Source organism: Lathamus discolor, chromosome 11, assembly GCF_037157495.1.
Source record: "Lathamus discolor isolate bLatDis1 chromosome 11, bLatDis1.hap1, whole genome shotgun sequence".
Taxonomy (NCBI): domain Eukaryota; kingdom Metazoa; phylum Chordata; class Aves; order Psittaciformes; family Psittacidae; genus Lathamus; species Lathamus discolor.
The window spans coordinates 3676802-3691467 of record NC_088894.1 but is presented as its reverse complement, the minus strand read 5'-3'; the positions used below and the strand labels follow the sequence as shown (position 1 = coordinate 3691467).

The 14666-nt window shown below is 43.4% G+C and overlaps 2 protein-coding genes across 8 annotated transcripts in view; both read left to right on the top strand.

Annotated features, from left to right (window-relative positions):
• Positions 1-1138: 1138 nt before the first annotated feature.
• CPNE1 (copine 1) overlaps positions 1139-14666 on the top strand; it is a 39064-nt gene continuing 25536 nt past the window's right edge. Inside the window, exons 1-2 of one of the 5 annotated variants that reach the window (XM_065691939.1) lie at positions 1190-1224; positions 3901-3951. The gene's annotated coding sequence lies outside the window, so the exon portion shown is untranslated. Of the gene's footprint in view, positions 1225-1454; positions 1541-3873; positions 3952-8769; positions 8831-14666 lie in introns of those variants that run through there. The other 4 variants (XM_065691938.1, XM_065691941.1, XR_010615431.1 and 1 more) reach the window with 4 other exon arrangements.
• RBM12 (RNA binding motif protein 12) lies at positions 1144-13054 on the top strand. Of its 3 annotated transcripts, XM_065691935.1 has the most exons (3): positions 1468-1540; positions 3901-3951; positions 8688-13054. In XM_065691935.1, exon 3 carries the CDS (start codon positions 8710-8712, stop codon positions 11350-11352), a length of 2643 nt encoding a protein of 880 aa, XP_065548007.1. In that variant the 5' UTR covers positions 1468-1540; positions 3901-3951; positions 8688-8709; the 3' UTR covers positions 11353-13054. The 3 variants fall into 3 exon arrangements, with proteins under 3 accessions (XP_065548009.1, XP_065548007.1, XP_065548006.1); XM_065691937.1 differs by lacking the exons at positions 1468-1540; positions 3901-3951 and adding an exon at positions 1144-1224; XM_065691934.1 differs by lacking the exon at positions 1468-1540 and having other exon boundaries at positions 3870-3951.

Sequence of the window (14666 nt, the reverse complement as noted above, 5' to 3'; positions counted from 1 at the left end):
AGTTGGAGACCTGTGTGATAATCTGTGTCACAGGCATCTGTTCCAGACTTTGCTCCAGCTGAGTTCCTGACCCGAGCATTTGAGGTGTGAGGACATGAGCTGGTCTGCAGCAGCTGTGCAGGGCATCGGGACTTGCTCTCCAGTGCACCTTCATGGAATCAGTACAGGCATGGTCTAGAGCACTACTGATTATGTAGTTTGGTTGTATATATTTCTGGCTGGTCCTCACAAGAAGTGTCACAGGTGTCTCCACCAGACCTTGTTTCAGCAACAAAAAGTGATTCTTCACATTGCACAAAAGCTGAAAAGCCTCAGGTTTCTTATGGCCTGGGATACTCCAGCACTGCCCTTTTGTTATCCTGCTGCAGAGGGGCTGGATAAGGGAGAAAATCAACAGGTGTGGGCAGCTTATTGGGAGGGGATGATAGTGGTAAAGGAGGAGAATTTGGGAGTAGAAAGAGAGGATATAAAAGGAAACAAGTTGTGGAGTGGGGGATATTGTGGTGCAGAGCATCCCTGGGCCTGGTCCTCTCGCCTCAGGACAGCACTCTGATCACAGTTTGGCCCAGGGTTCTGTTAAGTCGTGAAGAACAACTAAACGGAATTGCTGAGCTCGCAGATTCGCTGAGGTGTTCGCAGTGTGAGGGGATGATTCGTTTTGTTTCTTGCAGCAGTTTCTTCCTTTGAAAACGGGCACTGGTGCAGAGCCCGTGTCCGCTGAAGCACAGCGACAGCGTCTCCTGAGGGGTGTCTGTCCTTCAGCTGTTCCTCAGCAATCACCCCTCAGTTGCACCATCACTGACTTCACCATACAACGTGTCACGGTCTCCGCGATACTGCTGCTCCAGGCGCAGCCCAGCGGGCCCTACCCAAGCACCCGGCTCCGCTCGCCCCAGCCCCAGCCCCAGCCCCAGCCCCAGCCCCAGCCCCAGCCCCAGCCCCAGCCCCAGCCCCAGCCCCAGCCCCAGCCTGCGGTGACCGCGGGCTCGGGGCGCTCCGCCACAGCGCTCCCCGCCTCCTCCCGCACCGCCCCTCAGGGGAGAGGACACAGCCGCGCATGCGCAGCCCGCCCCGCCCAGCGCCGGCCCCGCCCCTCCGCTGGCGGCGCCGCAGCGAGGCGGCCATTTTGTGTGGCTGCGCGGTCGGTGGCGCTGGGCTCGGCGCGCGGCGGGGCCCGGGGCGGGGCGGCTCCGGTCGAACCGTTTTTCCCGTGCAGATCCCTCGGTAAGAGCGCGGCGGCGCCCGGGCGGGCCGGGCCGCCTGCCCTGCCCAGCGCTGCGGGCCCGCGGCGAGGCGAGGGGAGGGAGGCCGGGCGCGGCGCGGCGCGGCTGGCGCGCGTCCCCGCGCACAAAGGGCCGGGCCGGGCCGGGCCGGGCCGGGCGGCGTCTCCCGCGCTGCGGGCCCGGGGCGCCGAGCGGGGCCGCTTCCGCCTCGCCGCGGCCCGGCGCGCTGAGGCCGAGGGGTCCGGGCCGGCCCCCGTCCGCTCCTTCCCTCCCTTCCTCCTTCCCTCCGGCCGCGCCCCGCGGGGCTGCGCGGGCAGGTGAGTATGTGCGGGCCGAGCGCAGGCGCCGAGGGCCCGGCCGGCGGAGGCGGTCAAGTGACCTTGCGGCGGTGCCGGAGCCCGAGCGGGGGCTGTGGCGGCGGCCGGGAGCGGCGGGGCCGCGGGAGTTGCGCGCCCAGCGGCGCGGTCCCGTTGTCGGCGCCTTGGGCGCGGGGCCGGTCGCGGCGGGGCTTGTCCCGTGCGGGCTCTTCCGGGCGCCGGTGGCTGCTCCTGGCCCAGCCCTGCGGGACGAAGCGAGGTGAACGCTCCGCAGTTTGCGGGGATAAGGTTCTTGGTGCCTGCGGCGTTGCCACCGCTCGTCGGGGTTGCCCCGTGAATATCAGCGGAGTTGCCGTGTAGTAACGTAATGCTCTTATTCGCTAAAAAAAGTCAGCTCTGTAGGAGCCCAGGTCTCCAAAATCTCACCAGACTAGTGTTGAAATGGGTCCCAGAAGTACACCAGAAGCCTATGTGAGCTTTCTTTCAGAATACTCTTGGCTCTAGTTTCAGTTGGTTTTAAACTTACCCATTCTTAGCGATTTTCTTACCCACCTTAGTCTGCTGGGGCTAGGTAGAAAAGTCGGCAGGTTTTTCCTTAGTGGACTCTTAAGGTGGCTCCATTGGCTGGCTGTGTCCAGGGGATGTTGGTGCTTTCGGTATAGCTGGTAGGGTGTTGTGGAGAGTCTCCCATGAAGCCTCAGAGCTGTGGTGTCAGCGTTGTGTGGGAGCACCTGTGCTGTAGTCCGTGTTCTCAGTTAATACGCTCTTGCGCACCGGGTTGATTGAAAGGCTTTATCTCAGCCGTGGTGGATGGTTTTCCTCAAAGTTGAGAGAATTGAGAGTTGCAAACAAAAGTAGATGGTGTTTGGTGGAAGCTTAACACAGCAGAGTGAAGGTTTGCACCTTTCCTGCAGAACGCTGCTTGGTTTTGTTTTGTTTCACTTTATAGCGTGTTGTCTTAGTCCACTGTGAATCTTCAGCTTGTTCTCAGTGTTGTGAAGAGGAACGTATGCAATGCTGTGGTTGCTATAACTGGAAATACACCAAATGATTTGGGGTTTTGTTCCAAATGGAAAGCTCCTTGTGCATGAAAGATTTATCTTGAAGCAGGTGTGGTTTTGCATTAAACTGTTTTCAGGTGATTATGTTCTTTTCTCCTTTGTAAACTATTGTTTGACACTGCTAGATATGCAAGCATATAGGTGAATCCTTATAATACAGGATTACTCTTTCTCTTAAAGGTCTAATAATAATAAAACCCCTCGTCTTTTCCTAAATACGTTTGCCTTTGTAACATAAGTGGAGAGTGTAGCTGTATCTTTCTCACTTTGTAAGTCTGCTTTTCATGTCCTGGAAGATCTGTGTATATCTGTGTTTGTTTTAATTCCTCTGTTAGGGAGTTTGTGGATGGTTTGGTAGTACTTCTTCTAAATTCGCTTTGGTAATGATGCTTATAACTGAAAAAGGCTTTTTTTTTTTTGGGGTTGTTTGAGGAGGAGGCAGCTATCTGTTCTTGGTGTGATTCATTCCTGGATAGTTTTCCGAAGAATCACAGTTCTAGTATGAAGTGGCCTACTAAGCAATGAAAGAGCAAGAGTTTCCCATCCCTTTTTTAGCTACAAAACACACTTGTTGCCTCTTAAAATGCTTGTCTCTTCTGTTGAGTTATAAACCCAAGAAGACAGTTTTTCTACAGGGATGGAAAAATTGGGCATTTGATCAGCATTTGGGTAATAAATCATAGATTACAACCAAAAATACAGTAGCTCTATGGGGATTTCGTATTGTGTGCTCTCTAGAGGTGACTGCCTAGAGGTAGCTGTGAAATGTAATTTAATTTCAGCAGTTTGTGACTCTTGAAGGATTCCTCATGTGCAGCTATAGGGAAGTTTTCTGAGGTGGCTTTTATGTTGCTTTGTTCAAGTAAGAAGATACGCAGGTGGAGGAAGGAATGTCGTTATGGAGTAAGGGTTTGTTAAGCTTCAGGGGTTTCAAGTATTGAATTCTTGTTCTTTGCCTTTGAAAGAGTGATTTGTTCAACTCTTGGTGATGGGAATATTTGAAAGATTCTTTGAATGCTTTCTGGTTCTTTTTATATCCTTTGTGGGAGGCACGTTCATGTCGTGAAGCCATACAAAAACTACAGTACAGTTGCCAACAAGTCACACAGGGATAAGGTACTAGAAAATGCAGTCTTGTGGTTGCTCAATGATCAGTGCCTTGTGGTGGTTGCAGGTTTGAACTTTCTGTATATACAGTTCTTTGTGGACTGTTCCTGCTGTTGTGTTGCCTGCATTGATTTTTGCCTCCATTTATTCTTTATTGCAGTCTAAAAGTTGGTTTTAATTGGTTGCCCACAGGATTGGCTTGGCTTCTGCTACTTGTTAAGAAAAAAACATCTGTCTTTGCAGGTAAGAGCCTTTGAATTGAAGACTTCTTTATATGCATATTAAGTATATCTTAAGATATATTTGAAGCTTTTGGAATCTGTGAATTGGTGTCAAAATATTTGGGTCAAATGATTTATAGCTTAGTCTCTTCGAGTCCCACTGGTGATGGTGGTTCTGGCAATGTTGTTCTCGTAAACAGAATTTTCTGCCAAACTAATGCTTTGTTGTTTCATCAGCATGTGGTAGTCCGGAACATTCAGTGATTTTGCACTGTTGGAAAATAGAGCTACTTTGCTGCAGGCCACAAGTCTGCATGTTTCTAACTACTGGAGTTTAGATGTGTACAGTGGGTTCTAATTAGGTTTTGCAGCATTTAAAGGGTTTGGATAGTTTCAGAATAGCTCTGTGATGACTATCTTAATCTAACAGATTGATATTTTATTTTTTTTTTTAGCCTTTAACAAAACCCAGAAGGGCAGAACTGTAGTTTGCAGTTCTAGCTTTTGCTAGACAGTCTCAGTCTGGATACTTAAAAGTCCTCGTACAATACCAGTCTTGCTCCAGTTCTTAATCTTCATCCAAGAACTGCCAAACATACTGTGTATGTGCATGTGCGTACTGCGTGGGTATTGTACTTGAATGCTCCCCAGGAGCTAGGTTGAATCTTCCAAACTTCAGCAATGCATGTATCTTAAACAGCTGTTCTGGTGTGTTTAGCAATTTATGCTTTTAGCCAAGTTAGTCTTATTTGAATGACTATCAGATAAATGGAAGAAGTAGCATTGTCAACTTGTATGCCTTTTTCCAGTATAACACAGTGGTTTTAGAATCATAGAATCAACCAGGTTGGAAAAGATCTTTAAAATCACCAAGTCCAACCTTCACCCCAGGACTGCCAAGTCCACCACTAAGCCATGTCACTAAGGGCCTCATCTGCATGGTTTTGAACACTTCAGGGATTGTGATTCCACCACTTCCCTGGGAAGATGGTTTTACAGATGTTGCTGTCAAGACATAGTCATGTGATTAAGGTTCATCAGATGAATTGAATCAGCTTGATTGTTGGCAGCCCTTTACTCTCCAGTTTTGATCTCAGCTTGCTAATGGGGGTGTCTGTAGTACAACTCTAGGATTTTGTGCTTCTGGTCTCCCTAAAGATGTACCAAACACACAAAATGACAACAAACCCTGCTTCTGCCTAAAAGTGTCTCTTTTTTACATGGGAAAAAGCAGAGAACACCTCTAACAGTTCTGCAGGAAGCCTTCAGTGCACGTTTAACAGGCATGTAGCCTATTCTGTCTGAAGTTAATGTTGCCTCTGCATGTATGTTGATCTTTAAAAATGAATGGTGAAATATTTGAACAGGCTTTGCTTTTCCTTAGTTGGAAAGTTTGAGTGAGTGGGGTTATTGTCTCCTAAGTGCGTTTTGGAAAGAAGCAGACTTGTAAGTGTTTAGGAATGTGAAATTTGGCTCTTTTGGTCCTTGTGAGTTTTCTTTAAATCATAGGAGGAGTGGTACTAATACTTCATTAAAGCATTAGTATCCTGAAAAACTTGAAGCAGTTATGTTTTGAGTTGACAAAATATACTTTGTCCAAAATACATGATGAGCGAAGTCCTTAAAATTCTTTTCATTCATACCATGCTACTGTTAGCTCTTGCTTAACAGCGAGCATTTGCTTAATATCATGCATGGAATTAACCGTGCTGGAGACATTGCAGCTAGCTTCTCTAGCAACTCTTGTGTGTAAGCAGCTGTTTAGGGTTGGGTTTTTTTCTTTTTGTCGGAAGTGATTTAGTAGATCTAAATAGGATACTTGGTAAGAAACCTTCAGGATAATCTCTTAGCCTTTATAGTGAAGGTTTGAATTTAGTGCAAGATTGAAACACTTGTATTATCCTACAAGTTACATAAATGTTCAGATGCTTGAACTGTTTTAAGAATTCTTTTGTGACCTTATCTGTTAATTTGTCTTCTGGGCTAGATTCGTGGAATCATTAGTAAATGCAGTTATCCAGTAGGTATCAGTTCTGATACAGAATATATGGTGTTCTAAACCAGCATATCTGAGCTGAAAAAACTTCTTGAGTTGCCTTTGTTCAACAAAATCAGATCATTAACACTTTCACATCAGTTAGGAAATAACTGCAAGTATATTTCCCATTTAACACAAGAAACCTAATCTTTTAGCTCCTGATGCATAAATATTTCTGAAACTCATTTCTTCGTGTAACAGGCAATAGGGAAAATACAAACCTCCTACCAGGATTTGCTATTAGTAGTCTTAGTTCTCAAAGCGTGGGTGCAAAACCAGGGATGCTTTTCTACCATTTATTTGCATCAGGATCATCTAATTCAAAAGCAGTTCTGTAGCATCATGTAGTAAACTTCAGTTTTACAATACCCTTTAGGATGGCTCTTTTAAAGTAGGCAGAATTTCCATTGGAATTTGGTTTCAGAGATTGCTATCAATGTCAGGCAAATTAAAACTACAGAATCACTTGAAAATCCTGTTTTAAAACAGTGCAACAAGTCTTACATGCTTTCTTAAATGTGTACATAGTGTGACAGTTCCTACTCTGACCTGTTTCTTTTCAGATGGGCCACTTACCTTGCTGTTGGAAAATGGTTGGGCAGTGAACTGGAGAATAAAGTTAAATGTCACTGTAAGAGTTGAATGCCAGGATGTTGCTTTGTTAGCTCGCCATGGAGATGGGAAAGTTGCTTTTAAAAATAAGTAATCCCTGAGACTCAGTTTATGTTCTTTCTGTTGCTGCTTTCCCTTGGTGGGGGATAAGAGGATTTCTTAGTGGTATGTACAGATTTTGTTTAGACCGTCTGATGTTCGTCTTGCAAGTTCCAGTCTCTCTTTGAAGATGGTATAGTAAGGAATCAGATTGTTGTATGCAGCTGCTGGAGCAGCAGAGCTGACTTTGTGCCAATGGGCTTGTCTGCTGTTTCCTTGAGGGAGAAAGGTCCTCTGGCTTTCCTGGAGTCAGCTGGGTGTGGGCCAATGCCCTGTAATACCCTGGTATGTTGGTTGAGTTCATTAGTATATGAAAGGGGTTAGCTCTGGTTTATTGGGCAAGAAAACAAAATACTTAAGTACCCATTTAAGTAATCTGAAGTTGAAAAGAAAAAATTGCTGCTTTTTTTTTTTCTATAGAATTGTTGCTCTTGTTTTTGTCAAGTACTGAAGTCAGCCTTAATGGGCATGGTTAAACTGTTGGATAGTGGCTTTCTTTACCAAGTACTTAAGGATGTATTCAAGATGTTACCTAAAGTAATTGGAAGACCTGGACTGGCAAATGTTGTCAGGCAAAAGACTTTTGTCCAGGCAAAGATTTGACTGTGTGCTGGAATACAGTACTTAGCTGAATGTAAAATGTAGGGAGGTAGTTGCTTATTGTATTTGGTCATACCTGGTATATGGCCAGAAGTCTTTGGTGCACTGCCTCCTGGTGTTGCATTATATCATCTGGTTGGGCTCCATGATCTTAAAGGTCTTTTCCAACCTAAATCATTCTGTGATCTGGTTATTCCTTTATTTCAAGTGCTTAATTAACAGCTTTTGTATGTGACCAGTGGGAGCCATGGAGGTTTCCACACAGATACTGAACTGTCTTGTACTTGGGAAGTCAAGAAGTTTCAGAGATGAAGTGGCTCAGGTGAAACAAGGTGCTATTGCTGATGGTTTAGGATGAGAGGCTGGCTTCTGAACTAGTGAATTGTGATAATATTAATATGACACTTCCAGTCTTTACTGGGAGCTTGTCAAGAATAATTGAAAATGGTCTACTCTCCTGTTTATCTTGAACTTCTGATATGACCTCAGGCTCTTCTGTAAAATGTGCACAAGGTAATTGTAATCTAATGTTCGACATTGAGTTTATACTTCCACTAACCTCAGCTGCAGAAGTAAAATCCATTTACTTGTGCCTGAGACAAGGTGTAATGCTAAGCAGAACATCTGCAACTATTACAGAGTGCCTTGTTCTGAAAGTTGTAAAGGCCAAATATCAAGCTAGGAAATGCATAGATACTAATTTAGGTTAGGTCTGTATACTCACAAAATGTCTGGGACTAGTTTATAACTTAATGGCTTCATGCTTACCTGGACCTCCTACCATCACTAGGAGAAATATGGAAGATCAGTATCATCTAGATGGCTTCTGTCAGATGATGAAAGAGTCTCACTGTTGCTGGTTGTCTGTTACAGGTTTCTGTTTGTAAATAACACTGTTATATTCTCAGTTGTCTTCACCTGCCAGGAGCTCAAATTCCTCTCCTAGTGAGAGGGAACTCCATTTCCCATAGGCGTGCTTAATTTTCTGCAGTCACTTTGCCAGGTACAGGAGATACCATATATATCAGTGTGTGGTAAATTGATTTTATTTGCTTCGCTAAAATATTCATTTTGGTTATGTTCCATTAAATATTCCTCTGTTGATTTTTGATGTTACTTAGGTGTTTTGTTTTTTTTTTTTCTTGTTTTTATTTTTTTACTGACACTTGTGGGTCTCAGTTTAACATTTACTTTGGAATTCCTAGTGAAAACATATATACTGATGATGTTGGTAAATGTTTTAATACTTCAATCTATGAAGTAAACTTGAATAAGGAACTTGGAATATGAACATGCTTAATCTTTGCAAGATGTTGTTAGGTGTATGTAAAGAAATGTGGTGTCTGTAGGTAATTGCATGGTGTCATAAACAGTAGTCTGACATGGCCGTTGCCTTTTCTCATCTGCAGGTGTGTGTTGTTTCAGCGCAGCATGGCTGTGGTCATCCGCTTGCAAGGTCTCCCGATTGTGGCGGGGACCATGGACATTCGCCACTTCTTCTCTGGATTGACCATCCCTGATGGGGGCGTGCATATTGTAGGGGGTGAACTGGGTGAGGCTTTCATCGTTTTTGCCACTGATGAAGATGCCAGGCTTGGTATGATGCGCACAGGTGGTACAATTAAAGGGTCGAAAGTAACGCTGTTGCTGAGCAGTAAAACTGAAATGCAGAACATGATAGAACTCAGTCGTAGGCGTTTTGAAACTGCCAATCTAGATATGCCACCAGCAAATGCTAGCAGGTCAGGACCCCCGCCTAGTTCTGGAATGAGTGGAAGGGTTAACTTACCTACTACTGTACCTAACTTTAATAATCCTTCTCCTAGTGTAGTAACTGCTGCTACTACTGTGCACGAAAGCAATAAAAACATACCCACATTTTCTACTGCCAGTATGGGGAATGCACCTCCAAATCTTGGGAGTACCTTTGGTAGCCCAACGTTTAGCTCAACTATACCTAGCACAGCATCCCCAATGAACACAGTACCTCCTCCACCAATCCCTCCTATCCCAGCTATGCCATCTTTGCCACCAATGCCTTCTATTCCCCCTATACCTGTTCCACCTCCTGTACCCACTCTGCCTCCTGTTCCTCCGGTTCCTCCAATACCCCCTGTGCCCCCTGTACCTCCAATGACACCTATGCCTCCCATGTCAGGAATGCCTCCTATGAATCCTCCACCCGTAGCACCTTTACCTGCTGGAATGAATGGGTCTGGAGCAGCAGTGAATATTAACAGCGGCTTGAATCCATTGTTTATTGGTCCCATGAATCCTGTAAATCCTATCCAGATGAATTCTCAAAGTAGTGTCAAGCCAATTCCAATCAATCCAGATGATTTGTATGTCAGCGTTCATGGAATGCCCTTTTCTGCAACAGAATCTGATGTGAAAGACTTTTTCCTTGGGCTCCGTGTGGATGCAGTCCATATGCTGAAGGATCATGTAGGTCGGAATAATGGAAATGGACTAGTTAAGTTTTTTTCTCCTCAAGATACATTTGAAGCACTGAAGCGAAACAGAATGCTGATGATTCAGCGCTATGTTGAAGTTAGTCCTGCAACAGAGAGACAGTGGGTGGCTGCTGGAGGCCACATAACTTTCAAGCAAACCCTGGGTCCCTCTGGGCAGTCCCACCCACCTCCTCCCCAGGCTCATTCTAGGTCCAAATCTCCTAGTGGACAGAAAAGGTCACGGTCGAGATCGCCCCATGAGCAGGGTTTCTGTGTCTATTTGAAAGGTCTTCCCTTTGAATCGGAGAACAGACATGTGATAGATTTTTTTAAAAAGCTGGATATAGTTGAAGACAGCATTTATATAGCTTATGGACCTAATGGGAAGGCGATCGGAGAGGGGTTTGTTGAATTCAGGAATGAAGCTGATTATAAAGCAGCTTTGTGTCATCATAAGCAGTACATAGGAAATCGTTTTATTCAAGTTCATCCAATTACTAAAAAGGCAATGTTAGAAAAGATAGATTTGATTCGTAAAAGATTACAGAACTACAGCTATGACCAGAGAGAAATCCTCATGAATGCTGAGGGAGATGCAGGCTCGCCAAAATTGTGTGCACATATATCTAATATTCCGTACAACATAACAAAGATGGAAATCCTTCAGTTTCTAGAGGGACTGGCAGTAGAAGAAAATGCTGTACAGATTCTTGTTGATAATAATGGGCAAGGTTTAGGACAAGCTCTGGTTCAGTTTAAAGCTGAAGATGATGCTCGTAAGGCAGAACGTTTGCACCGTAAAAAACTGAATGGAAGAGATGTTGTTTTGCGTTTGATAACTCTAGAAGAAATGAGAGACATTGAGAGAAACCCACCATCTCAAGGGAAAAAGCTACTGAAAATCCCGATCCAAGGAAACGCGGCTGTGCCAGGAGCACAGGGTTCTGGTGGGGATGAGCATGCTTTCCTGGGGGGAAATTCGAAAGATGCAAACAATGGTCCTCCGTTTAATTTCCCTGGTAACTTCAGCGGGTCTGGCTCATTTGGTCCCCCTCTGCCTCCGCCTGGAGTAGGTGGTTTTCCCGATTCTAGACCAGGGATACCTACAGTTGCAGCTGGCGGTTTACCTGGTGCAGGTGTTGAGGTCCCAGGTTTTGCGGGTGGCCCTGGCAATTTGAGTGGACCAGCAGGTTTTTCAGGGGGTCCTCAGACTTTCGGTAATGGTCCTGGCAATGTAAGTGGACCCCCTGCCTTTGGTGCTGGTCCTCCAGGGATTGCTGGTGGTCATGGACATATGAGTGGACCTCCAGGGTTTGGACCTGGACCAGGAAATATACATGTTGGTGGACCCCCTGGTTTTGCAACAGGCTCTGGGAAGCCAGGACCAACTGTTATTAAAGTGCAAAATATGCCCTTTACTGTTTCGGTGGATGAAATTTTGGATTTCTTTTATGGTTACCAAGTGATTCCTGGTTCAGTGTGTTTAAAATACAATGAAAAAGGCATGCCCACTGGAGAAGCAATGGTTGCATTTGAGTCTCGTGATGAAGCTATGGCAGCAGTTGTTGATTTAAATGACAGGCCTATAGGCTCCAGAAAAGTAAAACTTGTTTTAGGGTAACTGTTAATATGCAGTAGTTGTAGAATAGATATTCATAGTGCTGTGATAAATGCATCCGGATTGGTTTTTATAGTATTTCCAGGCTAGAACCTGTGGATTGTTTAAATTGTAAAGCAGATTGGTTTTGATAAGACAGAGCACTGGGTTAACCATTGCATAAGAGCCACTGCGAGGAGAGATGCGCAGTGGATGTTCCTGTACAAGTCTGTGGAGAAGCCAGACAGATTCTTAGTCATCATAGAAGTTTGGTAACCTTTACTGGTCACAGTGCTTATCAAGGAGTTTAGATTGGTTTTACGTAGTTTTGGATAAGGGAAATAGATTAAGTCAGTGAAGCTCTTCAGTGGGTGCTCTTGCAAGCCATTGTAAAATAGGTAGCTATTTCTAGATTTGGTTAAAAGCTGGCTGAATTTGCTTTGTTTACAGGTCAAAGCTTTGTTTAAAGTCCTGATTTTACTCTGCAACCGAACGAATTCTCAGTGTACACAGATTAATTGTTTTGTGTATGTATCTTTACTTTTTTCTAAGATTCTCACTGTATGAACAGTTGAATTATGCCCATTGCTGATGTGTCTACCAAACTAATTCCTATGAGCAGAATCGTTCTGTAAAATTCAAGCTGTTCTTTGTGGAATAACCTTTAGTTATTTATATATTGCAATTATAACTGTGCAGAATAAGACTTTTGCCACAAGTATAGCTAACCTCAAACATTATCATATGAGTTTTGTAGTACACTTAAAACATTTGCAGTAGAAGTAACAACTTGAAAAATACTCATTATTGTTTAAGTAGCTTGATTTGTTAGGATTACATGAATCAGTTGGAATAGGATCTTTGACACTAGTTGGATATTGATGTTGTATTTCTCATGTGTCTCTTGAACTCCTTACATAGAGTCTCTGCTAAGAGAACCAAAGTGGTGATTATTAGTAGAAGATTGGAGTCCAGCTAAAGTGTTAAATTAGTTTATATATGAAAGAAACTCTTTATCTTCAGCAACTCTGTCATGAATTACTGCTATGGGTGAATTCAGAGATAAATTTTATTTTTCTCCAAAACTTGAAAATACTGAGTTTACTATATATTTTTGCAATAAAGTTGTGCTGTTGTATTCAAAGTCTGTATAAGAGTTGCCATTTTCTTTGCTGTGCAGTAAAACCTTCCGTGGAAAACCAGCGAATTGAAAAGGAAGTAATTGCACAAGTGAAAAGTAGACTTTTTTGGTTCATCCTTGCTTGGCTTATGATAAATTCTAAGACTTGGACATTGCCTGAAAAAATCCTGCTATTCCCTGCAAATCATTGTACTTAAACATAGTAAACTTTAAACTGTTTTGTTTCCTAGACAAAGAAAAACAGTGCCTTTTGGTGTTGCATATCATGGAACACTGAAGTGTATGGTCAGGCAAAATTGAGAGGTGCAAGTGGCAACAGTTTTATTCATGTGGTGTGTAGGAGAGATTTGCAATCCTGTGCGGCGCTGCATCCTGAGAGGATTTCCCAGTACAGGAATGTGTGGAAGGATTGTATAAAGGTGTACTTCAATAAAGAGGTGGTCGCATTACACAGATGCTTCTGTAATTCATTAGCGTGATTTTGTTTTGACAGATTATAGGTGGTCCCACCTTTTGGAAAAGTCATGTGATTTGTATATACTGTTCAAAATTAAGCTTCTGTTAATAAAACTGTCTGTCTCTGAAGCTTCATGTTATGCGTTTCAACAGTCTTTGGGAGTAATGTTTCAACAGCAGATCTTTGTTTCCTTTATTTTCCTTTTGGAAGTCTGAAAGTCCCCTTGCTGATGGCAGAAGGATGTGATTAGGAGTCAAGCCTTTCAGTTTACCTTTCCAATTTTGCTCTTTGTTTCTTTTTCTTTTTTTTTAACAACTTTTATTAAAGTTTCACACTATATTGGAGTTATTTGGGTGCTTGTTTCTTCATGTTTCACATTAGAATAAAATTACTGAAAAGGAAAACTTGGCTTCATTGTTCACAGCCTTGATTTAAGATCTTGGTGTGTGTTGACTGGCGGAAACTGGTGATAACTGTGTTCAAGTTCCAATGGATCACAACAGTGCTTGCCTTGTTGTGAAACATAATTAAATTCCAGGTGTCTGGAGTTAAATGCACAGTTTTTTGTTAACACAGTTTTGTGTTAACAGTCTTGATTTCATGTCTAGATCCTCTTGGTAATAGGTACAGGGTTATTAGGCTTTGCGTCAGTCGCAGCTTATGCTGTGAACCATGCTTGTGTGCCTGTCCCTGAGGACTTTCAGAAAGTGCAGGTTTGTTTTGGAAATCTTTCATTTTCTAATTCTTGATTTTATGTTATTTTTTTTTTTCTGAATTAAGATGTTTAAATGCTTATCTAAAAAAATACGCAAACCGGTACAAAAAGCCACTGGTGTTTGGGACATTGACATGGATGGAACAGTTAAGTGGAGGATTTGGGGTGGGGAAGGGGCTCCTGATCTTGCCAAGCAGTTGATGCTCCAGGTTTTTCAGCATAAATTCTTAGTAAATTAGTAAGTAAATATCCCCTCTTCCTCGAGAGTAGGCTCGTGGAAAATAGGAAATTATAGGCACTATCAAGTGTCACTTGCAGATACGGAAAGTTTTCAATAACAACTGGCTTTCATGTTAGAAGCAGCCTTAAGCTGCATGTTGTTCTAAATTATGAGGGATGCTCTTATAGTAACAGACTACACTGCTAGATTTGGTAAAATTGCTTACTTCACATGTATGTGTATTTGTGGACAGCCTTAAAAGTAAGGGGTGGGACCTCTTGAGGTCCCTTCTCCAGTGTGGAAGGTATGAACTGCCCTTGAATATTCCCTTTGAGGCTGGCTGCTGATAAGAGGTAGTAACAGAAAGAACCGGGTAAAGGACACTGCTCAAATTCACACTTGTTTCGGCTTTGATGCTCTGAATGTCAGGAGCTGACATCCTGCTTAGTCTCCTTGGAACAATGCACTGGATGCCACTGATGTCCCAGTTTCTTCCAAGTTATGTTAAGAAGGTACTTGTGTTTATACAACTGGCTAAGTTGATGTTTATAGCAGCTCCTTAAGTGTTAGTGCCTAAAGTACTACTTCTGAAACAAGTGGTGAAGTGTTATATTCACAAGGTGATTTATGTTAAACATACGTATTTTTGCTGTCCCATTCACAAGAGAAAGTATGAATATAATAAACTATATAATGATAAACTTGGGATGTATATGGAAGAACTGCACTGGTTAGATGAGGGTGACTTTAAAGTTACCAAGTTTTCAAGCAGTTACATGTAAATGTCACAGTTGGATTTTGTTTT